Source organism: Numenius arquata, chromosome 1 (genome assembly GCF_964106895.1).
Source record: "Numenius arquata chromosome 1, bNumArq3.hap1.1, whole genome shotgun sequence".
NCBI lineage: Eukaryota > Metazoa > Chordata > Aves > Charadriiformes > Scolopacidae > Numenius > Numenius arquata.
In genome coordinates this window covers 120,255,656-120,283,162 of record NC_133576.1, presented here as the reverse complement: position 1 = coordinate 120,283,162, position 27,507 = coordinate 120,255,656, and the positions used below count along the sequence as shown (strand labels likewise).

The following is a 27,507-nucleotide window of genomic DNA, read 5'->3' as shown; positions in this document are numbered from 1 at the left end:
CACTTTGTCCTGGCAAAAGTAAAGGTTAGGTTTTTTAAGTGGGTCTGAAAATAATACTCTTTTCTTTGATTCAAGGACAGTCATATCTAAACATTTTATGCAAAATGCTGTTGATGGTAGTAAGTGATAAATAAGGAGATAGAATATTCATTTTATCTCAACTTCCCAATTAAGACATTTGTACTTTTTAAGGATTCACAGTTTACTGTCTTTCTGATGGTAGAGACTCATGACTATCACTACTTCTGTTGCTAGGTGATGGATGAAGGAATGCTGTCAACGGAGCAAAAATACCAACCCAAACCAACCCTTTCTAGTTCTTTCCTGCTGTTACTTTGTGCAAGCTTGTGATGTAACGCAGGTGGGATGCTGCCATAAGCTTTCCTCTTCCAGAACTGGGGGGCTTGTGTCCCACCCTTGTGCTGGTTGACCCTCATAGACATGCCTGAGGCTATAAGAGGCTATTGATAGGAAGTGCTTCCTTGACAGCAGTCAAATGTTTCCTGTCATTCTGCATCTGTATCATTTAAGTTCTAGATTTTCTGGATTGAGATGAATTGGGTTTGTTGACTGAACACCGATCAGAGTGTTTGGTGGCTATCATTGAGCACGTGGATCATATCCTTAGTGCCTGCATCATACTAGTCTGGATCTGTGAAAGAATTTCCCTTCCTGGCAGTTTAGCATTCTCTGAGGGGAAACTCCTTTTTACTTTCTGGCCACTGAAGACCAGGTTTCTGAGAACAGAGAATTTGTCTTAGTTGTGACTATGACATATTTGAAACTATGACATATTTGAAACATACTGAATGTTGCCAGTGGTCAGTAGGTGTGACAATTGTCATTTCTGGCTGCTAAAAATAATTTCAGAATTGTAAATTCAATTGTTATTGCAAACCACATAATGTTTTATAGATCCAATTTCTTAAGATACATGATAAGATTCGAATTGTATCGTCTTCAGTTTTGTTTCCTAAGTGAATGCAGTATATACAATAATGTCACTATCTCTTTTAAATCCTTTTGGCCGTGATAACTAATTTCTGTCCATGCTGACAGAGTAACAGAGACCTCGGACAAGGAATTTTCCAATTTTTATAAAAACAAATGATCTAGTAGTGAACAGGGAGCTACACTAGTGCCCTTACTGAGAAAGTTGTAGTATAAGCTCCTACCACATTCTTCAACAACAGAAAATCTAATAAAGGAAAATAATGTAAAACAAATGGTAATTTCTGGACCTCTTGAAAGTGCTCATTTATTTTGATTGTGGAGGAGAACAGGAAAATTTGAATACTAGAAATTTGACTCCCTAAGAAAAAAAAAAAATCATCCCCTCTAATATAAAATCTAGAATATTACTATTAGCAGTCCCTACTTAGAAAGGAAAGTTGTTAGCAATATAATTATAAAATTATTTTCAGAGTGAGCAGATGTAATATAAATGGCTTCCATCATACAAATGGAAATCATAGAATAAATTAGGAATGGAGATGTTGTTTTTCAACACTATTTTGTTTAAATTCTCTGAAAATTTAGTATATTCAAAATGTATTATCATAATTCAGTAAAGTTTTAAGCATATGGCATGAAGTTGAAGTGATATTTGACGAAGTTGAATTGCACTGAAAGGCATTGGCTTTCTGGTTTCAGCATGAGGATTGCACTAATTATGTGTAATCCATTTTTATCTGCTAACACATTTATTAATGGATTTCATAAAGAGCACAACATACAACGTAAATCTTGTTGAAAATACATTCTCATTGCTTACTATAATATGATGGAAAATGTATAGCTTGAGATGAAAATTGAAATGTTACCTTATGATTTTAGAATAAATTGAATTAAATTTAATTTATTTCATGAATTCACATCACAAACTCATGCAACTGTTAGTAGGAGTTTACATAAGTGGTGCCCATCTGGCATTCAGACGGTTATATTGAATCAGTACACGGTAACGTATAGGGCAGATTTCACATCTTTGTTCTAACTCACAGCTGGCAACCCTATCTGCTAATCCCAGTGAAAGCTTCAGTTTGAAATACAAAACTACTTTTGAACTTGCATATCCTTCCCCACAGATGTCTGGAGCCTTGGTGATATGTTTCTTTTATGATTCCTTTTAAATCAGGGAGTGAATTGTTGCATTAAGAGTGAAGTTAGGAGTTTATTGCCTGAACAATGCAATAAATCCTTAAATATCCATTTAAGAGCATGTTTTATATAACAGAAGAAAGCTGAGAGTGACCAAAATACTTAGTTTTGTATGTTTTTGTGTAGTAAAAATTCACTGTAGAGAGCTCACTTTGTTATTAGGTTAAAAAATTCCTTAGTGTATAGAATGGTGAATTTTGCAACCGCAGTATTCACTTCTATTTTGTTCATCTAAAATATGAACTAGCAGTTTGCAAGCATATTTAGTTTTGTTTCTTAACACTGCTAAATACAGTTAGAAAATGAAATTCTCATCTTAACTGCAGAGTATGAGAATTTCAATATGTTTTTTCAAACCAGTTCACCATACTTTTGTTTCTAGTAGTAACTTGTGCAACCTTTCATCTTATGAGTCAATCCTATAATTAGTATTCTTCTTTGCCAGAGGCATACTGCATGTTTGTTTTAGGTACAGAATGTCTGCAAGAAATTTAACTTAATCATTACTTTTTAATGTAAGAGCTGGTTAGCTCAATTACACTAGATTAAAGTGAACTTGAAGTTCCTGAGTTACAAAGAAGGGGCTAATCGTTGACCTGAACTGAATAAGTACTATTTCCTATGGTTTTTTTTTCTTACGTGTACTTACTAATGTGGCTACCCCTTTAGCCCAATCTTGCAGTGGCTATAAGCAATTATCTGTTTGTTGTATGGAGTGGGTTTACAAGGTTCTTATTTAACTTGGCCATTAGGTTGATCAAAACTATTCCAGTATTGCATATATTGCAGTAAAGCTGAAAACATCTTTTCAGTTAATTTTTACTTTACTGTGTTTAAGTGGTAATTTGAAAAATAAGTAGTAGTTATAGCTTTTCAGTAATTTTTTTTAAGATTTTTTTTTTAGACAATTTCTAATTACAGAAGCATTAGACTATCTTAAATACATGAATTTAATAACATGCTTTTAAGCTGTGTTCGGACTGAAAATGTTAGTTTAAATTTATCTCATATAATGACCCAGCTAATTCTGGAAATGGTTGCATTAGCACCACTTCAACAGAACTTTGAGTTTTGGTGCCTACTGTATAAATACATGGCGACTGCTATGTATTTTGGGTACAGAGAGTCCGAGTTGCAACTGACGTGCGAGTATAAAATACTGCTGAACAACACATGAGAGTCTGCTGGGGTTTTTTATTCTGCTTTGTGCTGGTAGATACTATTGGCTCTGTTGCTTGGATACATAATACTTAGGCTGTGTTACTCTTAAATTTCTTGTTTAAAAAAAAAAAAAACAACAGAAAATGGGGAATCCATGTAGGTTGAAACTTTCCATATTGCCAAATCTCTATTAGTAAGAAAATAATTGAAAAGCAAAAGAACACAGAAATATCTCCCCAGACGAGTGGAATGACCTGAAAGACTGGAATGTATTGGAAATAGGATAAAATGCAGTAGCCTTAAAACAAGAGTCATGCACCAAGGGCCTCAGCAATTCATTATAAAATAACACCTCATGAGCTGATACCAACCTAATAGAAGACAAACCTAATGTTCCTACTCATCACTTGTATCATTTCAGTTGTTGCTCTCTACTTTGCTCCCCTCTAATTTTTGGGGTGATAGGCCTCACATTTTTACTCTTACTGGTTCACTTGTGCTAAAGCAGTGTGCTGCCAACCTCCTTTTCTATAGAGATCATAGAGTGATCTCACGTGTTATTTTGAGCAGTGACACGTGCCTTTGTCTGAGATATAGGCTGTGACTGTGTCTTAAAAAGATTAGCTCTTTGTTACAGCTTTCTTAAATAAAGGGTTGCATCCACCAGTTTTAATAATGTTTCATTTAAGTCCATTAAGTGGTATAACTGGATGTGCATACTACTGAATGTACATATATTTATAGTTACCATAGCTATATGTGGAAATTTAGGATGGAATTAATGCACCCTAGTTTAGGCATATAAAAGTTAATGCTTAACCCTGAAGCCGTCAGCCCACACTCCTGGTGATAATCAGCAGATAGCTGGGTACCTCAAGAGCTCAGGCAAGCCAGATAAGGTAAGCATCAGTAACTAACACTAAACAGTCTTTTAAGACATTTCAGATTAATTACTTCTCTGGAGATTTGTATTTCTGGCTCTGTCTTAGAAAGAGAGCCTAAATTGAGTAGTTCTGACTTCATCTTTAGACCTTTAGATTTCTGAAGTTAGAGTTTGTCCCGGTTTGAAGTAAAACCGAACCAATTTTCCGTTCTGTAACTTTACATCCTAGCTAGGCCTCCTCTAACTCTCTGAAATTAACGGCATATTGTGGAGAAAACTGCTCGTTCTCAGAATGATAAGACCAATGTTTGTGCTCCTTGCCAAGGAATGGTATGCAGGAGGCCCTTGCTTATACTTATTGCTATAACAACCAAGGTCAGCCCATTTCGTTATTTGCCCCTTAGAGGGTCGGAAACGGAAAAACGTAGAGGGGTCACATCGGTGGGGAGGAGTGGACAGGACAGGTGACCCAAACCTGACCAACTGGGGTATTCCATCCCATCTGCCCCATGCTCAGTATAAAAGCTGAGGGATCAAAGGGTCAGCCCTCTTCCTGCGATGGCTGACGTCCAGAGAGGACTCTGTCTGTTCATCTGCCTTTGATCCCGATCCGTGTGTTCCTGACTGCAGAGCTGGAATCCAGTTCCCATCCGTCGCTGAGTCCAGTCTGGGACTTTCCCAGTGCCTGCCGGTGACGTGACTGTCATCCTGGGAGCTTGATATGGTTTTGTATATATTGTATCTATTTCATTATTTTCTTCTTTATTTTTATTTTAATATTAATTCTTCGTTAAAGTAGTTTAGTTCATTCTAAACTTCTGAATCTCCTTATCTCTTTCTCCTCCTCTCTCCTCTTTTGGGTGGGAGGAGGGGGGGGGAAGGGCCATCTGTCAGTCTGGTTTTGGTAAATTCGGCCGAAGCCACGACAGAGTTTCATCTAGTTGCCAATAACAGGTTAGATGAAAACTGCAAATTCAATATTGAATAACTTTGTCTGTCTTAAAACCTGATCTTCCTCTTACCTTTTTAATTAATTTTAAGGAGGAAAATGGAGTTTTTAGAGTACAGGTTATTTTTATTTTTTTACTCCCGCTAAGTAAATAAAAACATGAATAAAAAATAAGTTAAATAAAGTTTTCTTATTATTTGATGAAATGTTTCTTACAAACCAAAGCCTCCATTCTAAGAAAACTTGCCAAAGTTAGAATGGGCTGGAATTGAGGCCTGCAACCATAATTAGATTCCATAGTATATAGTCACTCTGATACAAGTTTTATTTACATTGTTGCATATGCTGTTTCCCACTGGAACTTTGTTCATTTAAAGCACAGGATAGGCAAAACCTATAGTTCCACGTCTGGTCTTATTTGCCACACACTATTTTATATTGCATGCAGAGTGTGAGTTACTAATTACTGCTGGGCTTTTCTGTGGTTCTGCCAATGTAAAGTGGTTGTTACAAATTTTGCAGTTGTTACTGACTTTTATCTTTACAACAGAAGTGATTTAAAACATATAGTGACTGTTATACAGTTAATGAACTGAAACAGAAATTCCAGTCAAAGTAGTCAGAGGCATCCAAAACCCTTACTTAACAAACCCAGAGTAGGATGTCTTCTTCTTGACTGTGGATATCTGTAATGGCTACATGGTGACCTTAGGGTCACTCTATATTTGGTGGAGATGATCAAGGGAGCTGTTTAAAACAAATCAGATTAATTGCACCCTAAAAGAGCCTTTCTCCTCCCCACCACCACTGTGTAGAGAAAGTTCAGGTGACTCCCTCAGAAGCAGATGTTTGCTTTGGTCAGATGGATCTCACCAATAGAGCTTGACTTCTCAAAGATAATGTTTCAGAGCGTCTTCTGTATTCTATGACTAATTCCTATCGACTTCTGTTAAAGACAGGAGATGTTATGGTTCAGATTAGGTAATATAACAAAGCAAGGATGTTGTGTGCAGCAGCCTTTTGTTTTGTATGACTTGACTTTATCCCCAAAGCTTAAGTGGTGAATTAAAAACTACTTTTTATAAGCTGCTATTATTTCTGACTTCAAAGCTACAGCTTTTTCATCTGTACTAGAGTTTTTATGTGCATGCTTACTATTGCACAGTAGGTAACTTTCTTTGCAGTAAATCTTGACATTTACTTTCATATGTGCAGTATTACAGTAAGCTGGTGATAAATGTTCAGCTTCTAAAGGTGTTACGGCTATGTGCTATAACATTATGAAAATCTATATTTAATCCCATGTATTTCAGAATACTTACCCAAAAAAAGCATTTTTTAAAGATGCTGAGGTTGCAAAGGTGAACATTAAAAAGTTGGAAAATACTGGTAGGGTTGGTTATGCAACTCCTAACTTCCACCTTAATTCAGAATCCTAATTCAGCCCAGTTGTAAGTATTATGAAACAGTCTTAATTACATAAATACACTCTGTTTTCTGTAGTACAGATATATTTTCCCCCAATATGTGAAAATGGCTGGCAGTTACGTTTTTAAAAAACAAAAAACAAAAATACCCCCCTCACTCTTCCAAGAGTTGCATCTGAAAGGCGTTATAAGCCATGCTCCCGATTTCTCCTCCCTTAATTTAGTTTTAAAATAAGATCATAGATTTTTCTTCTCAAGAGAGTTTTAAGAGAAGATGGAAGCCCCTCTCTGCCACTCTGAGTAATTTATGGGAAGAAAAAAGTTTAGTATCCTTCTCCAGGTTTCTACATCTATAGGCCGAGCAATGTGATTTTAGGCATCGTCTTACTCAATGTGACAGATATTTCAGGTTCTGTTCTATGTTTAACTTTTTCTTTGCACTGTGTAGGAAGTAAGTGCTCTAATGCAGGCCTCTAGTTTCCCAGGTAGAGACCTTGGTTTTAAAAATTACAGATTTTAGGGCTTCACTTCTACATACTTAGCACCTGTGCCAAAAGATCAAGTCCTTTGTCTTCAAAATGGATACCAAAATATAGTGGCATCAATTTTATATGTGCATTGATTTTTAGATTATTCAAAAGCTTATCTGAAAGTTGTGGGACTTTTGTATTTTATTTCTCATATATTCTCTCAGTTTAGAAGTAACCTTTTGTAAAAATTAATGTGATAATTTAATGTAAAAATTTAATATAATAAATTCTTCCAATGTTGAATGCATACGCATACACACATATATTTCCAGATCTCTTTCAGTACTAATTTTTTGTTAGTCACATTTTAGAAGTAGGCTCTTCCTGCATGGAGTTTCTAATAGCTGAAAGAATTTCTTTAGCATTTATGTTTCTTCCCATTCAGTAACAAAAAAAATGTTAGTGCATTACAGAGATTTTAAAGAGTGGAGATGTCTCTAACCATCAGGATTTCATTTTCCTTACCCTGTTATTTCATATTTTAATTGTAGCTCAGGAAGCAACAAGGGAAGGGTACTAAAATTTTATTGAATTTTTTTTATTGCTTCTGGAACATGTAGCTCTCTGGACTAGATAGGTTATTTGGCCAATTCAAGAACTTCCTTTTTAAGCCAAATAAGCAAATGATCCTGCAAATAATTTGATATTCAAATATAGTAGGTCTTGTCTTATCACTCATTTGTATACTTTTTTTTAAAAAATATAATCCCTATTTTCTAAAGCTATAAAAACTTTGTGGCTGCAAATTATCACAGTGTACCCTGTGATTCTGATGACAAAGCAGGTATCCAGTCTGCAGGCAGAAGTGAGGTACCTGAGTACTGCTATTATCTTCACAAAACATTTTTGAAGTAAGGACAAAACGTAACTCTTGAAAATGTCCTGCATAGACTATTAGTGATATTTATCAAACTTTGTATTAACAAATTTAAGAAATGGGCTTACAGTCATCATGCAAGCTTTTGCTCTGCCCCCTGGTTTTTGCCACAGCTGAAACAGGACAAAGAGGGAAAATAATTGAGGTAGAAAGTGAAATGTTAGAAATTACTTTTCATTGAATCGGAGGGAGACAAGAACTCTTTTGTGACTGACTTGCAATTCATTTCTTGCTTTACTGGGATGTATACAAATATATATGTAGTATTGTATTAATTTCAGTGATTGTGGGTTTAGATCGTAGATTGAATCATAGAATACCAGGTTAGAAAGGACATCAAGGATCATCTGGTCCACCCTTTCTTGGCAAAAACGCGGTCTAGACAAGACGTCCTAAGCACCCTGCCCAGCTCAATCTTAAAAGGGTCCAATGTTGGGGAATCCACCACTTCCTTGGGGAGATTATTCCAATGGCTGATTGTTCTCATTGTGAAAAGTTTCCCTCTTGTGTCCAGTTGTAACCTGCCCAAGAGTCACTTGTACCCAGTGCCCGTTTCTTTTCCATGTCACTCCTTATAAAAAGGGGGTATGTGGCAATTGCACTTGTAATACATACAGCCTGCCAGCAGTGTGCAGCTGGAAGAGCATCTGTGTTCCCTGCCCAGTCCTGTCTGTCTGGTCATGGTTATAGGATGGAGCTTTCCACACTGTAATGTTTCAATCCATACTGAAAACCAGTCCATGCACCAATCTAGAAAGCTTATCACAGCAACTGTGAGATCTTCTTTGAACCTTTTAGAACAGATCTGTAACCAGTATGCACATTCAATTACACTTTTGATTAATGTAAGTAGGTTACTGTCTGTTGGCTGAAGAAAACCCTCAGACATCCTTATTCTTATATTTACATACACACTATTGTCATTTACCTAGTAAATATACAATGAGATTCTAAAGGCTATAGGATCTTTCCTCTTTTAGAAAACATGTAATGGCAGTAGCTACCCACTTGAAAATGATGTGCATTTTCTTCTGCTTATGTGGGTAATGCCTTGTATAAGCATTTTGGAACTGAGAGTGTATACAAGCACTAACTGTCATAAACAGACTTAATTGACTCAAATACCGCAACAGGTTGGTTTTATTCTATAACTGGGTAGTCCTAAAGATGAAACGGGAGTGTACATACAGAATACAAAACAGATACTTTCTACTTTCATCTTCTGTTGAAGAAACAGAGCAACTTTGGGTGGGATGAATGTATTCTGTACTTGGATTTGAACAAGAGAATATCCTAAAGTATTGTGTTCTTGTTCCCAAAACATGTCTGGAAAAGAATTTGATTAAAAGTACAAGTTAGAAGAGAAGTAGGGAAATGGGTTTTCTACTGTACCCAGCAATCTTGTATGTTCTGAAAAAAATGTTATTTGATACTGATTTAACACATGAAAACACCTGAGAAAGAAATTGCATTTTCTGCAAAATAGATATTGGACATCCTCGAATGTCAGAGGTGCAAATATCACAATCATATTAACAGCAATATCTACTTTGTGCCACCAGACCATGCTAAGTATTTCCAGTTTATAGAGGAAATATATAGTCTTCTCACATTGATAACCAGTTATGTTATGTTGGGGGGAGGAGGGCAGAGAATATGACGTTCAGAGGTGACACAGATTTTCATCCCACTTCTGATTTTTTGCTTGCTCCCAGTTTTTTTTCAGGTTGAGGGTACCAGTGATTTGAGGCTTTATTCTTGTGTAGTATTTTTAAAAGGCTAGACAGTTCTCAAAGGTGAAAGTTTTGTGTATGAAACAATGTTACTTTTGTGCCCATATATCAGTTCAATTTAGATGACTATGATAGTAAAAAGAATTAACATCTCTTAATTACTAAAAGAAAAACATTGACTATGCTTCACAGACATAACGGTGTTTATCCAGTACTCTGGAGTTCGTATATATTTTAAATTCACATACACAGTGTAATTGTTCTACCATTTTAAACATAAAGGGCTGTCAGCAGTTGTGAAAATACACAGTGCAAGAGAAATGGTCTTGGACATGAATAAATCAAATTCCAAATATTTTAATTTATAAGCACATTTCTCAGGATTTCCAAACAATGGATAAATACTTGAGTAGTCAGTTCTCCCCTAGGGCTTTTTGGTACATTTATTTAAAAAATAACAAACCCAACAAAACAGTTAAAAAAAAAAAAAAAAAAAAGTGGTAGGGTACTAACTTGGAAACTAAAGGCTTTAAAGTCAGCACTTGGAGTACATTTGAAAAATGTGGTTTGACATGATGAGCTTTTGGGTGTAGGCCATGCACACAAATGGCTGTCCTTTTACAGATGTTGGGAGACTCTCCAATGTTTACCACAGTCTCCAACAGTAATGTTTAATAAAGTTTCTTACCTCCCACTTGAAAGATCAGGAGAAGGGAGGCAATCTGCTGCTTTATAAAGACTCAGAAATATACTTAGGACAACTTACTTTGTTCTGATGTTAATGCTCAATAGTATATATTACACATGTATTTTATATATACACACTAATGATACATGTAGTATGTGCATTATATATACACATACCATGTTTATACATAATACATCATTTTGCTTATTGGGGACTAGGTAGATTTTTAAATGAACATAAACATCTTGTAAACTTTTTTCAAAACAAAGGAGTTTCAAGATAAGTCACATTGGCTTGCATTTTCCATAGATCAAGAGCACACATACAGATAGCCACTGCAATTCAGCTGACAGGCAGTAGCTTGTTAAATTATCATAACTTGAGGGTATGTCTGAGCCCTTAATTCTTGTCAAATTAAGATTGATACCACTAACTTGGGCCAATCCATGTAAAGCTAATGGACAAATACTTTTTATAATAGCCAAATGCTCATTTCCCCTCTCTTGACCAGAAATAGCCTTTTTCCAGAAATTTTAATTTACTTTTGTTATGTATTTTCAATCCTGATTGTAAAAAATGTCACTCTCTCTAATGTTGCCATGTGTACTTCACTATCTAAGTGAAGTTTTGATTATCGAGTAAACCCGCTTTGGGTTACCATTGACTTGACATGGTAAGAAAGAAAGCCTAAACATAATATTCCACATTTTATCCTTCTCAACTTTGGTAATTGTATTATTATTATTATTATATTTATTATAACCATGGAAGAAACGTAAAATGTTGCAAGTTCTGTTTTCCCATGGTTAACCTACTACAGAAAGCTTTCTTTTAGGCATCCTGAATCCAGTAGTGACTGTAGCTAATCATGGTTCTGGAAAAAAATTGGAGAAAACAAACATGAAATAAGTGGTAAAGGAAGTCTTTTTACATTTTGTCCTTTCTCTGGTTGTTTTGTACAATAGGCTGAAAATTCAACTATTCTGTTTATTGGCAGAAGTTGTAGCAATACAGCTGGGATTCATGTGTTCTGTATTAGCTGAGTTACTGCTTTTTAACCATCTTGGATGAACAGAAACTTTACTTGCTTTTAAGAACCACACCTTTGCGTATACTACCATTACGAAGTACAATTGGTTAATTAAGGGAAGAATGTGTATGCAGGAGACAGCTCGGTATTTTGGGTAATTCTTCGGTGCTAGCACATGTCCAGAATATGTTGGAACTAAGACTTGGAAAAGGAAATCTATTTCTTAAATAAAATGTATTTTTCTGTTTTATTCTTGTGATGCATAATATGCGCATGCTTTCCAGCATCATAAACCAGTGTGCACCTCCTCCCTCCTTTCTTAATGTATCACATCCAGTTTACAAAGTATTTAATTACACATTTAAATTTAATCATGTAATAGATGTGAGTACAAGTTTAAAGTTTAAAATGCACCTCCTTGCTTTACTGAAATGGGACCATTAAGTCTGTGAGCCTGAAAAGAGAGAGTGTTTATGAAAATGCATATATATCTGAGTAACACTGAAAGCAGAGTTCAGCAACGCCCAACGGGCCTCTTCTACAATAGCAACCCACTTCTGAAGTATTGGTCTCTGCAGGGAAGATCACTATCATTATAATTAGAGCTACACTACAATGGACTGCTCACAGTCGCTATTCCAAAAAGTTCTTTGAAGGTGAAGATGAGTGGTAGGCATTCTCAGGAACAGAAAATTGCTTTCTCAAGTGAAAAAAAACAAAACAAAACCAACCAAATAAAATAAATCTTAAATAACTAGGTGGCTAAAATAAATTTAAACTTTTGCCATCCCTATTTAAAGTAAAATGGCTGTATTTCCAGTTTGGATATTGCTGGTGGGCACTAAAGAAATATATATAATTTATTATTTCCCATAATATGTAATTATACTTGCAAATAGATACATTTTGCGAGCAAATGAAGAAAGACAAAAATATAGCAGCACCATCGCCAGTGCTCTTGTTCTATTTTTGCTTTCAAAATTAAGAATTTTTTTTCTACTAATTATGAAGGCTTAATTTCTAAGAACTGTTTAGTGTGTTTAGGTAGGTACATTGATACAAGTGGGTATGTTGATATGAAAAATATTTTAAGACATTCTGATCAGTTTTTTATTGTCTTGTTTTTAAATACTTGTCCAGGTTGTCTTTAACCTTCTAAAGACTAAATCAGGTAGGTGACTAAAATGGAAAACCTAGTATCAAAGCACAGTCCTTGATTTTCACGCCAAAGCCAGTACATGTTGCTGTATGGACAGCTTTTTTCACATATGTAGTTTTACTGCTTCTCACAGAATTATATCCTGGAACTTTAAATACCATGCAGAGTTTTCTGCAATCTGTTAAAACTATAAACTTAAAACTACAGCTCTAAGAATCCTAGAAACTGAGTGAAAAGTTTTCTCTCTGGAATGCTCCTGCCAAGAGCATTCAAGTTATGACAAAAAGATTATGACAGTGGTTGCTTTTTCTTTTAAATAACAATGAAGATCTGGAGAAGAGAACTTAGCTCTTTGAGTAATAGGAATTTTAAAAGAACATAAAGAGAGGGACAGTTAATAATTATTTGAGAGGAAAAGTACCCGAGACCCTGAATTGGAATTTTTTTCTGTTATCTGGAACACAAATAATAGATAGACCATCTGCTATGATAACAAAAGTTATTACATTTCAGTACAAGGACAGAGTTTCAAAATGTATTTCTAGTTCATGTAAGAGAATTCAGCCTCTTTATTGACTTGAGTTTTGAGATCTGCTGTATTTTAATAACTTGGAATCACAGAAAGGTTGAGGTAGAAAGGGACCTGAGGAGATCATCTGGTCCAACCCCTCTGATCAAACAGGGTCACCTATAGCTGGTTGTCCAGCTGGCTTCTAAGCATCTCCAAGGAGAGATACTCCACAACCACTCTGGTCAACCTGTGCCAGTGCTCAGTCACCCTCACAGTTAAAAAATGTTTCTTGATATTCAGAGAGAACCTCCTGTTTTTCAGTTTGTGCCCGTTGCGTGTGGTGCACTGAAAAGAGTTTGGCTCTGTCCTCTTTGCACCCTCCCTTCAAGGACTTATACACATTGATGAGATTCCCCCGAGCCTTCTCTTCTCCAGGCTGAGCAGTCCCAGGTCTCTCAGCCTTTCATCATAGGAGAGAGGCTCCAGTTTCCCAATCATTTTTGCAGCCCTTTGTTGGACTCTCTCCAGTAGCTTCACTCTGTCCAATTTGGCAAATGAAAAGGATATAAAAAAGATCTGCTATAAATTTGCTCTTCACACTTTTGATGTGACAGCGGAACATAATAGTACAAATCAAAGGTAAATAGAAATATTTGAGTAGATGTAAAGGCAGTAATACTTGCTTCTCTTCACACCAAAATCAGGAAATTAACAACTAAACATTCTTCCTTCTGAATAATAGCTGTCATGTGACCTCTCCACTTTTTTATGCGACCCTACTTACCAGCAACTACATGATACTAGAATCTGTAGAAAATGTTTTTATTTAATATGTTGGATGTCTTTTTTTAAATTTGGGGTTCTTTATTTCCTTGAAGTCAATATTTTCTTTGTTGTTAAAGTGGTCTGAAAACTTAGAATTGGATGGAATTAAACTGATTTTCAAAGTACGTAGCTTTTTGGCAATCTGGCCATTATAAAAAAGAAGTATGGTACTGTAAACACTTTGGTACCCACTTTTGATGTGTGTAGAGGAAATACCATAATTATTCCAGAAAATTATTCCTGAGTAATACAATTCCATTGGTTGCACTAACTAAGCTAGTAAGTTTTCTTCTGCTATTATATTGCAGTTAAGATATCAAACAATTGTCTCTGGCAGACATTTATCTCCCAATTTAAGCTTATGACTACATGGACCATTTCTTAGGAAATTATAGTCTTTAGGTTTTAACTAAAGAATTTCTGGGCTAAATAGGCACATTTTACTTATTTTTATAAGTTAATAAAATATGGTTTGTGGTTTTTTAAAAAATTGCTGTCAGAGAAATACTCAATGTTTTGTTCCCTTTTCTCATAAATTATTGAATTGATTTGATCTCCAAGGTAGATTGAAATAGATGAGCTATTGAAATTCTTAGGTTGTGAAAAAATAGCTTAATTCTAAAAGACCGTTTGTAGTTTGAGATAGTTTGAGTAGCTGCAGTTAAAGCTTTGATAGTTTTAAAATCTTTTTCACTTTCCACGTAAAAGTAACAATGTTTGTCAAATCTAGAAACATGGCTTAAGTCTTTACTAATATGGATATAAAGTCAATCTGTTGAATTTTTACTAGAGGTATTATCCGTATTAAAAAAATATCACTGAATGAAATAAGCTAGCACAGTTGAAATCCTAGGTTTGATCCCAGAAATGACCCTGGTGTCATGACATGTACAACCAAGCAAAATGGTACCTTTGACAGCATTTGAACTTCTGTGAGTGTCTCAGTTCCCAGAAAGTTTCCTTATTAAAGGAAGTTCATGTATTTGTGACTCCCTCTAGTGGATAGCTTTCTCGACTATACACTAGGAAATGTTCTCTATACTAAAATCATCTGACATTAAAAATTGAGAGCTCTTTGTTTTCATGGTGAAGATCTGATTCCATTCTCATGTACAGTCAGAATATGGTTCTGATAATCATATCTACTTATATGTGCAACTAATGTTTATACATCAGCAGAGGGAACATCCTTTTTTTTTTTTTCTGTGCTACAAATCTCTTCTATTTCCCAGACTTTCATTTACATGACTATATTCCTGAAATGTTTACAGTTCACCTTAATTATTATTTAATTATATTTCAGGTACCACCAAAGTAAATCTTGTGAAGATCCCTTCAACTGCGTCCAGTCCTCGAGACACTGCTCTAGCAGCTGTTATATGCAGTGCGCTTGCAACAGTACTCTTAGCTCTTCTTATTCTTTGTGTTATCTATTGTAAGAGGCAGTTTATGGAGAAGAAACCAAGCTGTGAGTTTCCAATTATTATTCTTCCTTTGTAATACCGGTATTAGTTTGGTGGATCTCTCTGTAGGCAAATAGATGAAATGTCTACAGCATTTAAGCAAGTTTAGTGTTGAGATGAACAAGCTAGCAGAAGCCCAAGACCCCATACAAGGTTGCCAGCTTAGTGTGGATGTTCCAGATTCCACTGAGAAAATGCTGTCCAGAAATAGTCCAGTTGCATTAATTCTGTGCCATACTCTGTTAGATGCTGCACAGATATATTTGGACTATTAAGGATCCAAGCTGGGATGTCATTATAGAGTTCCAATGCCAATTTGGAAATACCAGCTTGGAGGATCTGTGCATCAGATGCTATTACGAAACACAGGTTAGCTCTTCAAGGTAATGAATGTGGCTAGTGTAGATAGCAGATTTGTCATTTACAGTTTTGGTTTTATGAACATATTCAAGATAAATTAAATGCCTAAGCCAGTTAGATTTGTAAATTTTAAAGAACATCCATATCACCTCATCAGTGTAATTCTGTTTGTTTATAATAAACGTTTTTTTGCCCCTTAATTTAAATTAAGGAGAAGAAAAGTCAAAAGCACTCTAATTCCCATTTATAATTTTAAAAAAACTTATTAAAATATGTTTATGGCATCTAATGAACCCTGGATATCAAAAAAGAATAGTGTTATAATGAATAATGTTGATGTTATCACTGCTTACAGCATAAGCAAAAATAAAAAGAGTGAGAGAGTCATTGAAAGAATTGTTCCTAACCTAGAAGATGCTTTACAATGTAAGTTTTGAGAAGTTCAGACATAGTGAATTCAAATTTCAGATAGTGAAGTTTAGTAACTCATTTGCCTTGGCCTACAATTATACAGATTAAAGGAAGTCTGCTGTTAATATAAAGCTCTTTAAGATACCATAAACAAAATCCCAGTGGCTGAAAGCTGAATGTGGAAAATTTCAGATGGGAATCGCTGAGAATCATTAACCAGAGAAAATGTAACAGTGAATAAGATATACTCTCAAATGATCAAAATAAGAGCAACTGTCTTCCTAGAAGAGGCTGTAGTTGAACCAGCTGTTCTAGGGTTTGTTGCAAAATCTATGCTTTGCATTATGTGAAACCACATGATCGTTGTGGATCTTTCAGTTGGAAAACGCATGGAAATACTGTGTAGTATGACATTCAAGCATTCTGTGAAGATAGGAGGCTCTGAACAGGAAAAAGAGTATCATTTACTAATATGTATTTTTATTCATTTTGTCCAAAGGGTCTCTGAGATCGCAAGACATTCACTACAATGGCTCTGAATTGTCATGTTTTGATAGACCACGGCTAAATGAGTATGACCACAGAACATGTTGCCAGTGCCAGAGAAGCACATCACAGACATGTGGTATGTTAGTCTCCTAAAATGTGACCTTATGGCATGATGAACGTTTATCTAATATTTATCTTAACACTTGAGTTGTGACATTTAACTTCAACTGCAGAACTAACACTGTCAAATCACCCTTTGTCCTAGGCTAATTTCTCAATAAGCAGATAGAATATCTAAGTTGCTATTTGGTTATGATCTTTTTTCCTGTTTTCATTCCAATGACCCTTCACTTAAAAAAAAAAAATAAGCTTTAAATGTCTATCTTATTTCTTTCTGATAAAAATAGCACTGCACCTGGCTTTAAGACTTAAATTAGTGTGAAGGATTTACCGAACAGTATCTCAGAATGTGCTGTGAACGCTAAAGGACATTAACAACCTGAACAATTCAAATACTTGAGATTTTGTGAAGTAATATCAGAACAGATGCATTTATGACATTAACAAATACATAATTTAACACAAGTGCACAGGCTTAAATATCATCCTAATACCTTAACTCAGAATGTGGTACTTCCTCTCATGCATATCTAATTGAAAAGCAAATTAATTTAAAAAGTGGATACTCATGACTGGCATCTATATGACTGCCGGAGAAAGGGCCTGGCTTTTGTAAATAATTTGATTTTAAAGTAATAAATTAAAGAACCCATTTTTTGCAATAAAAAAATCTCTTTCCTCAACCCATATATTGTGATGTAACTGACAAACTAATACTCAAGTTTGAAAGAGTACAGAGACTAAGTTTATACAGAGCTTTGACACTTTTAACATTATTAAATTATTTTTCATTCCTTAGGACCAGTTCACTTGATTCCATCACTGTGCTGTGATGAAACCTGTAGCCTGGAGCACAGCAGTCACAGTTGTGCTTTCCACTCACAGACTACGCTTAATGAAAGGTAATTTAGTTTTATAAATCTATTAGACATTAAATATTTTTATGCAGTCAAATTGATATTTATACAGATGCAATAGCTTTTTTTGAGTGGAATGAGGGATTTTGATGAACTGTAGCCATATCCTCCCATTTTGTGCAAAAACAGGTTTATGATAAATAATCAATTTTAAGTATTACTTAATAAATGCTGACTTGATGTATCAGTTTGAAGAAATGACTGACTGCTCTCCCAAGCAGATAGTCTTCCTCTTACTCTATGGTACCTAAGAGGATTTGGTGACCCCCTCTTCTGCTAAGGGTTAGCAAGGTACTGCATAAACCTATGAATCTGGGGGGATGAAGGTAGAGTTTAGAAGTGTCATGAAGATTTTCTTTTTTTAGAAACTCCTAATGACTGTGAGATTTGAAATATCTAGTATTACTGATTTTCTACCAGATTGGAATCATTCTTTTCTCCTGATCAGCTGCATATAAATAAAGTAGTAGAGTGGTTATTTCTACAGCAGTGCCATGAGCTAAATATATAAAATTTATGGTGTCTTTCAGAGTTTCCTGGTTACAGATTTTAACACAGGATGTATTTATTTCTTTTAGCTAGAATAATTTTCCATAAAAGGTTTAAATTGGTCTCCAGCTGTTTTGTTCTTATGGCCAAATGTAGATAAAAATGTAGAGGCAACTTCTTCATAGGTATTGTTCATGCAAGATGACTTAGTGACCTAAGTACAAGATACAAAATACCTAAATTTTCTATAACAACTTGTTTAAATACCAGCACGCTTGAGTCATCCTTTTATACCACCAAGGCGGACAAATTGAGAGTTGTGTACTTTGTGGGGATTTTTTGGTTAAGGCTTTAAAAATAAATGTCATATCCATGCTATGTGGACATCAAAGATCCCATGGTTCCTTCCAGTAGAACTGGAATTTGCTTCAATTTCCTTTGCCAAAATAATGTATTTCCTTCAATTGTGGTTCAATGTCCTGACTTTTGGCCTCATCTATAAAAATGCTTTGTGTGTATATCAAAGCTATTAAAGCATCATGTTTTGGAATGAGCAAGGCTACTTAAAATCTGTTATAGGCAATGTTAATGTGAGGTGAGTTTTGTCACACAAATTGTTACTGTATATCAGACCTAACATAGCCTTTGCAGTTTTATAAATCTGTAGACAGTTTTTGGAAATAAAATGTATTAGTATATCTTTTTGGTTTTGTTAATACTTACTTTGGTATATACTACACTCAAAAATATCTTTCTTGCTGCAGCTTAAACTTGTTATATCTTGTCTTAACACACACGCACACACATTGTGTGTGCATTGAGAATAAATAAATTCCTTCCTCTTTGAAACAGTCTTTGTATCTGAACAGTACTACAGCATTTTTTATCCTATTTCTGTTTTTTAGACTATGAACAACACCAACTGTAGTTCATGTTTTCTAAAACCCTGAATTGACAGTGTGAAGGGCTCTAGGCATCCTCTTTACCTTTAGTAGTTTTCTCCAGAGCTGTGTTCATCTCCAGATGAGGAACAAACTGTATTCCTTTTCAAAAAAAGTAGTTTGTAAAGGTTGCCTCTAGAGTATTAACTTAATATAACCCTGTTAAATCTTCTTGAAATACCTATAATTATTAATGACAGTAGTTACAATACTGATAATATTTTCTGGAGTGCTTTTGAAACCATGTGTCTGTTATCCTTTTGCAGGGCTTCTGATTCTGTTGGAGAAATGATTCCTACTTTCCTTGGTTCTCTTTCGCATTCTACCTGTGGAGACATTTCAGATGCTTGGCCTCTTATGCAAAACTCAGCTTGTTGTGACAGCATTTCTTTTTGTGAATCATATTCAGAACTGGCTGGAGGATCTGCAAAATTGTGCGGTCCTGAGACTGAAAACACAGCCACTGTTGAGTCGGATAATAACCAGGAGCTAAGTGAAGTACTTATTTCAGCTAAGTCTCTTGATGGAGACATTGCAAAGTCCTTTGAAATCTCCAAACATAGAACATGCATAGAAGTTTCATCACTTCAGAACTCAGCGGCTGCTGAAACCCAGCCAAAGACAAAGCGTAATGGAACAGCAAATGACTCCACAGACTGATAAAGAGGTAAAAAACATAACTACAAAGGAGTGAGAATGAGTACTCAAGGCACGTAGAGCTAGATAAAAATAGAATCGTAAAACATGGTAGGGTTATGTTTCTCCCTAGGCTTCACCTAGCTATTGCTGAAATAAATTAAAATTCTACAAGAGATTCACATTTTTAAATCATTGACTGAGTTTGAAAGGTATAATTACTCAAACTGTAATGTTGAGATAATGTGAACCAGAATACAGGGTAAGCCCGTACACTAGTGAGCATTTATCAGGGCTTTTTTCATTAAATATCAGGGGGAAAAAACAGTTTAATAGCTTCATGACCAAACTGTTATGTGAGGCTAGTCCTTGTTTATGAGGGAAGAATTCAGGACTTGTCTTTGCTCATTGTAAATAAAGCATAAAAGACATGCAAGTGTTCATCAAAAAATATTTACAAAGCCTTCTCTGTGAAGTTACTACAGAGTAGCAGAAACAGAAGAGAGAATCTCAAATGCTTTTTAATGCCATTTGTAGTCCCATGTCATCAGATAAAACATTCCGCAAGTTGGTCCATAAAATATAATTAAATCTAAAAAAGCTCAGTGTTCTAACTCACAGAGAAAATGCAGGTCTGAGGTCAAAATGAGAAGAGGTAATAAACAGTCATCTCTACCACATAACGATGTAACCATCACAAAAAGTCACCCTGCTACTGCTTCATCATTATATCTTTTTGAATATTAGCTGTGCTCTGTATTTTTAAAATCGTATTTTCTACTATTGTAAGTAACTTGGAGCAACAGGTAGCTCATCTGTGAAAGGATCCCAAAGTATGGCATACATACTGGTGGTGTTACTCAACCGTTGTGCAGGCTGTGGCTGGAAAGCTGAAATAGTCTCCTCTTCACGTACACAGAGGCAGGAACAGAAGCAGTTGCCACTAATATTAATAATGCACCAAACTTAATTAAGAAAATTATGCTATCTGTAATTATGAAATTTTGGATCATCTGCAGAAATAAAACTGCATTCCTTTGATCCTCTTCCATTTGGTTTGCATGCCACTTTCATATTGTTCTTAAATAAAAAGTAGAAAGTAATTAGTATTTAACAAAAAAATATGCATATTCTGAAAACATGTAAGTGCAATAGTTAATTCTTTGGAAATCAAGCCATAATTCTTTAGGTGACGTTTTCAAGAGGAGGAAAGGGAGGTAAACAGATTGCTAAGTCAAGAATTTTTTTGCCATTGACTTCAATGGAACTCGTATATCACCCTGAAAAATCTACTGCTGTCACTAAAAATATCAACCTTATTTAGGTCACACATTTTTTTCTCAATATTACTTACAATATGTAGTTTTTGTCTGTATCACTGGAAGATGAGTAGTCATTAATGTCTGTCACTAACTGCCCATGTGTCAGAAAGCGCTTGGCATAGTTTCACTTTGGTATATGATAACACCATTAGGTGATAGTCGTATTCTCTAGGTATATATAGAAAAGACAATGATATGGCTCTAAATGCAAACCTTGACGCTGCTAGTTCCTAGTTTTTCAGCAGTTATCAACGAAACTTGAATGCTCTCTCAATGTTTTAAGGGAATATATTTCCATATGAACAAGATTTTAAAAAATCAGACATTCGTGTTTTTTTCTGACCACTAAGCCAACTGATGAGATATGTGATTAATATTATTTAGAGTTTTTCTAGATGAAAGGAATCACAGAATTTCAAAAAATCGCTATAAAAATTAACTTACATTTCACCATATTTGTTACAATATATAAATTGTAAATTTTATTGCTGATTCATATGTGTGTGTATAAATCTTTTCTGACATTTCAAAATCCTGTGTTTGATGAGTTTGTATTTTGATGTATTACTGTTGAGATTTGGGTATAATTCTGAATAAGCAAGACTGTTTGGGTGGGTTAGGTTTTACTGCATTATTTTTTCTTTAATAGACTTCACTGATGCATTTTGTACAGTTTCTCCATATTTGTATTCTACACTGCATCATTATATATGCATCTCTGATGTAGAAATTTAAGTAGCATTTGAAGGGCAGGACTAGGCTTAGGTGGGATGTATCTTCATGCTTAACTGTCACCAACTGTACAACTCCAAGAAATTTATTTCATCAGTCTACCTCATTTTCTTCAATTTACCCTTCACTTTTCTTGGTTTTTTTAAATATTTGGAGGGAAGGATGATCTTTTAGTACATGTGGATGCATTACTAATATATGGGCCATACTTTTATTATACTGAATATACTAATGGACCACACTTTAACTATATTGAAAAATAAATAATAAAGTAATAAAATCAAAAGATGATATTTTTATTTCTGTGCACATAAATGTAAGTTTTTTAGTAGATATTTTAATACAGGTTTAGCTGAATTTTTACAGCAAGCAGTATGTATAGCTGTATTTTTTTAGTGTTTAGTCAAATATAGAAGTACATACAGGTTTTTGTAAGTTTATGTAACCACTGTTCTATCACTTTCTTTTAGGAAGCCAAGCTATTTCTCTCAGTACTAAAGCTGAATGCTTCCCTAATGCTCCTCTGCTGATTCTCATCAAACATAGTCTGGTCTTCAGTGTTGCATGGTTTCAAAATCAGCTGGAAAAAAATGGCATCATTTCACACCTTCTGAGCAGTTGCATCTGAGCCGTAACAGCTGTAAAGTGAAACTTGAAGGAGCATCCTGGGAGAACCGTGAAAGTGAATTTATGACCTTTTGCATCTCTTCTTTAAAAAGAACCTTCTATTCCCTCAGATTCTCAAAAAGTCTAATGGAGTGAGTTTAAAAGTATGTGTAAATACAGCAAGAAATATAAATACTTCATTGTATTTAGGTGGGTATCTTAAATACGGCTACAGATGTCAGAAGGCGTGGGACAAGACTTTGCCAGTTATTCTGCTTGCAGAATTGTACATGCATTAGGACTTTTTTGGCTGGTTTTAATTTTAACTCAGTTTCCTGCTGCTGAAGGAGTTAAAAAATAAACATTTCTATTTATGCAAGGTCATCTATTGATAAACTGAAGCTTTTATTATATATTACATTATAGTCAATAAGCTAGTTTGGGGAGTTAAAGAATTTGCATGTTACAATATATATGGTTGAAGTCCCCTCCATCCAATTATTACATTTGTGGAAGGGGACATTGTTTTGTTAAATATAGCAGGAGATTAGCTTTAAATTAGATTTAGTTTAATGACAGTCAGCCATATAGATAAGGATGTTGTGTTTAATTGGTAGTCTCAGTATTGGAATATAGCAGTTGTTGTTATAGCGTGTAATTTTTGGATGTTGAAATAAATGTAATCAACTGTCACATCAAAATGTCAAACTATAGCAGGTGTGCCATGAAAGTACTCATACAATGAGACTATTACTAATATTTTTTAGTAACTCATTATTTTTAAAGGTCAAGCTTCCTGTTGACCTAATTCATTCATTTAGCAGGCGTTTTCATTCATGTCACTCTGTCTTTCTCACTGTAGTATTATGTATATTCAATTTTTCCACACAAAATATGCAAATTAACTCATAACTTTTTTTTTTAAAATTACCTCTGAATTGAATCCTCAAAGTTGCATGTGTGTCTCATGGATTATCAACTCTCTGCCTTCATTGCTATTCTTTAAGATTTTTTTCACTGCAGTTTGTTGCACTATATCCCATAATACCATTTGTTCTGCAGTCATTTTTATCCCTAAAACAGTTTTCACTTCTGTGAGTAATCCCAGTACTGATTCATTGCGTTCGACAGGCTCAGACCTGTCAGTGATGAACTCTAGCAATTATTCTTTAAAGTACCCAATGTGCCTTGACAAAAGCAAAGCAATCAGCAAAACAAATGCAAATTTGCAATAAATATTACTCATCTTTCCACACATGGTGTGTGTGGCAATGGAAATGTTGAGACAGTATTCCTATTCCATAATGGAAAAAGACTTCTGCTTTGAAGCACCCAGCAGAAGGTTGAACCTGCACAAGACCAGGGAAAGGCAGTGCAGGCAGCCGAGGCAGTGAGATGCTTCAGCTAAAACCAGTGAGATTATTCATGTGTGCAAAAATCATGAGTAACGGTTATCAAATTCAAACCAAAGTAAGTGAAGGAATTACATAAGCGATTATTTTTTTTAAAGCAGTAAATCCCACCATTTGGCCATGGACAGAATAATAGGCGGTTATACAGGGAGTACAATTACTCAGCTAAATACTTTAAAGTACATATTCAAACAAAAGTAGTTTTGAATAATTTCTTTGGATACTTTCATACATTTAAGAAGTGACAAAACGTTATTTTTCACTACATGTGCATGAAGAGATGTGTGCGTCTTTGTATATACTTTGTAAATAGAAAAAATCCAATGTGCATTTCAATATATGGCAAAATATTTTTCGAACAGATGGAGATTTAACTTTTCACTATTACCAGTTCTTTAAAAAGCTGTGTTCAAAAGTGTTGCCAGCATCTGCCGCAGTAAGTATGTTTTCCCATTGGAATTTACACTTTGTATTATTGTTTTTGTCCAGCAACTCTAGAGAAAAATACTCATTTCTTTAACTGAGTGCCAGATAGCGTGAGAGAAAATTGGGAGGAAAAAATGAAGAGAGTGCTTTTTAAATATATGTGTATATTGTGTATATACTTTTTTCCTTAATTTAACCAAATTGGTCTTTTTTATATTGCCTGTGGCAAGCAATGTTGTACATGCCAATAGAAAACATACACTACCACTGCATTTAGACTGCCCACATATCATGTCTAGGGAATTATAGTGCTGTTTTAAATACTCATTTAAGGAATGTAAATTAAAATCTTGTATAAATCATTTTGTAATACTTTTTCTACTTGTGAATAAAACGTTACATGAACCAGTGTTGGTTTGTTGATCTCAAATTAATAGTAGCATTCTATATAAAGTTAGTGATCAATTCCTTTATTATTTATAGAATTCCATAATGGTTTATTAAATTAAAATTACAGTAATCTGGTACATCTTTGTCTTGAGATGCTTGCTGTTTAACAGTAGCATTATTCTTCAAGCTGGAGGACCTTAAAGCAGTAAGTTAAAATCATAGCACTTCAAAATCTTTTCAACGTTTTGCTTCTCAAGAAAGGGCGGGGGGAGGAAGCTGGTAAGCACCGCAGATTGCTGTCTCCATAATGTCTTCGAAAAGAAAACCACGTACTCCTCCCAGTAGACTGTTTCAGACAAGGTAGATACATAACTAATGAGAGTATTTTCGAACCAGAAAAGGATGCCCTAATCACGGCCCCTGATCAGCACCAGCAGAGCCTGCTGGTTGCCCTGCAGCAGCCCAGAGCGGTTGCAAACCTTGAAGAAAGAGAGAATTAGAGAATACCAATAGAGAAGACTAATTGCCCGTGATTATTTAGGCCATTTTTCAAACATTGTCCAGAAGGTTTATGCGTTGACAAGATTCAGGAAAATGTTACTCAACTGGAATGCTGTAGAATTTAAATGATTAAGAAAGGGATGGCATGGTTTGACTGACAAGAGCAGAGGACTGAGAACGAGTAATTTGATAATTGTATATAATTACATGGCTTCTTATGGTACAGACATAAGCAGTGACTGGAAACTGAATCCAGATGAGGATGGCAGGTATCATAAAGCCAGGGTCTTTGTGGTGAAGAATTTGTAGCTTTATTGGGTTTTATGGGAAAGTTTGAGAGAAATTGCGAGCTGCTCTGTCCCTGTCTCTAGTTCAGTCTGGCAAATTTCGCGCTGGTTCTTGTCTGTGCGTTGTTGTTATTTCTCCAGTCTTTCAAGTACACAATCCAGAGCTTGCCCGGGAAGCACCTTCCCAGAACAGCAAGGTCTCCTTATACAACTGTGCCCATGTGCTGCACTCCTGAGTAGTCTTCTACTTGTCTCCTGCTGATCCCCAGCCCACCTGGTCATCCTTCCAGTTCGCTTGCAAGTCTGCAAAGCGGCATGTGGCACATTTGGGCATTCGCTTCTACCCCTTTGTGTGGGTAAAGGTGGCTCGGTGACTCTCGGCGCTGCTAGGATGGCAATGGTGTGTCCCTGCCAAAAATAAAAATGAAAAAAAAAAGAAAAAACAAGGAAAAAGCAGGAATTGAAAAACAGGTGTTTATTCTATTTTAGCTGGAAACAAAATGCAACTCGAAACACATTATGTATGTGATTATAAAACTTGCATAGATGTTTGATCATATCAGATATTCCATAAATGTCACTAGCAAGGCTGCGATTTTTCTAGCCAGCTATCTTTCTAACAGACGCCTACAGCAAAAAAAAAACAACCCACCCCCAAATCTTTCCCCTGCTCGCATTGCTTTTCAGTACAGCAGTGCTGCCTGCCTTTTCTACAAGGTAGACCAAGCTCTTAACCCAATGCTCCTCATCCTACCAGGAGCTGGAGAGCGTGTGGCTTTTCCCTTTGTTGTGGGCTCTTTGAGGGCCTTCGGTTTGCATTCCTGTGAAGTGCCGCCAAGCAACAACCTTCACGCGTTACATTAATCCTCTGGCTGACTTGGGTGATGGAGGTTTAGATCGCTACCTGCAGCACATTCCACGGCAGACACTGCTGCTTTGTTTTGCCCATTTAAAAAAAAAAAAAGGGGGGTTATTGAAGGGAGCGTGCAGTGTTTTATCAGGCAGGGAGCAAGCTGGGGTTGGGTACTGCAGAGCGAAGCCACACAATGCACACTTTGTGCTGGCAGGGTGCAATTTAATCCGCATTCAGTTTTGGCATGAGTGCTGGTAAAACCCACTTGCTCTTCACATTGCACAGGAGCCAGTTTGATTATGTCCGATAAGGTGGAGCTTTCAATAGGAGAAGAATAATAGTGGGTGGATTTGCTCGTGAGCCTGCTGGCTTCCACAACGGCAGCCAATGATGGGATTAGTGGGAATGTTTTCTAAGAGTGTCCTGACAGAGAGGGTGGCTCATTGAGGGCACACTGAGGCTTCTAGCAAGCGCCACAGCTTCAACAGCAAGGTCAGTTGAGTAAAACTGAGACTTTTTTTCCCATCATTTGATTTTCTAAATCCTTCCTTATCACAGTTGGATTTAATTAATTTTTTTTTGTTTGGCCTGACAAAGGGAGATTTGGCTTGTTCAAGAGTTTAGAAATTACATTTTTCTAAAGCAGTGGTGGAAAAGCACGCAAGTAAAAAGGCAGCTTTTAGAAAGTGCTTTCTCTGAGCCTCAGTCTTTTTGTGAAGTTTTCTGTTTCTCCTGCCCAGGTCCCAGCTTCAGTTTGTGGGTAGACAATTCACCTGCTATTCAGCGTGCAAAAATTCTCTAAGTACAGGAGATACTGCACCAAAATCTAGGCTGCAATCAATGGTTCAAGAGAGAGCGCTGATTTAAAGCTTGGCAAAATTAAACCACTGGAATGGCTTAATCAACTTGCTTTGCCCAAGATCTGTATCAGACAGTTCATTGGAACATAATGATAAACATATGATAAATACAGAATGTATATGTCTACATCAAGATATATTCTACATTAGAATAAAATAATAACCAATTTTTTTAAAAATCTATCATTTTGAATGTGATCTGAGGCAGGGCATTGTCCAGACCAGTTACAATAATTTTATTCTTATGTCCTTAAACATGAGGAAATTGCGGAACACAATTGGAGCAGTTCAGATGAGACCTTTACACTGTACAAGCATTTGTTCTGCATGTGGCAGAGGTTACAAAATGAATTGACAAC

The 27,507-nt window shown here is 35.6% G+C and overlaps 1 protein-coding gene across 2 annotated transcripts in view; it reads left to right on the top strand.

The window, feature by feature from the left end:
* Positions 1-24,667, top strand: part of TNFRSF19 (TNF receptor superfamily member 19) — a 62,994-nt gene extending 38,327 nt beyond the window's left edge. The window contains exons 6-10 of one of the 2 annotated variants that reach the window (XM_074154088.1): positions 15,237-15,401; positions 16,667-16,792; positions 17,576-17,678; positions 19,390-19,790; positions 22,284-24,667. In XM_074154088.1, coding sequence (XP_074010189.1) covers positions 15,237-15,401; positions 16,667-16,792; positions 17,576-17,678; positions 19,390-19,783 — 788 coding nt within the window. In that variant the 3' untranslated portion in view covers positions 19,784-19,790; positions 22,284-24,667. The remainder of the gene's footprint in view (positions 1-15,236; positions 15,402-16,666; positions 16,793-17,575; positions 17,679-19,389; positions 19,791-22,283) is intronic. The other variant, XM_074154079.1, reaches the window with a different exon arrangement.
* Positions 24,668-27,507: the final 2,840 nt, after the last annotated feature.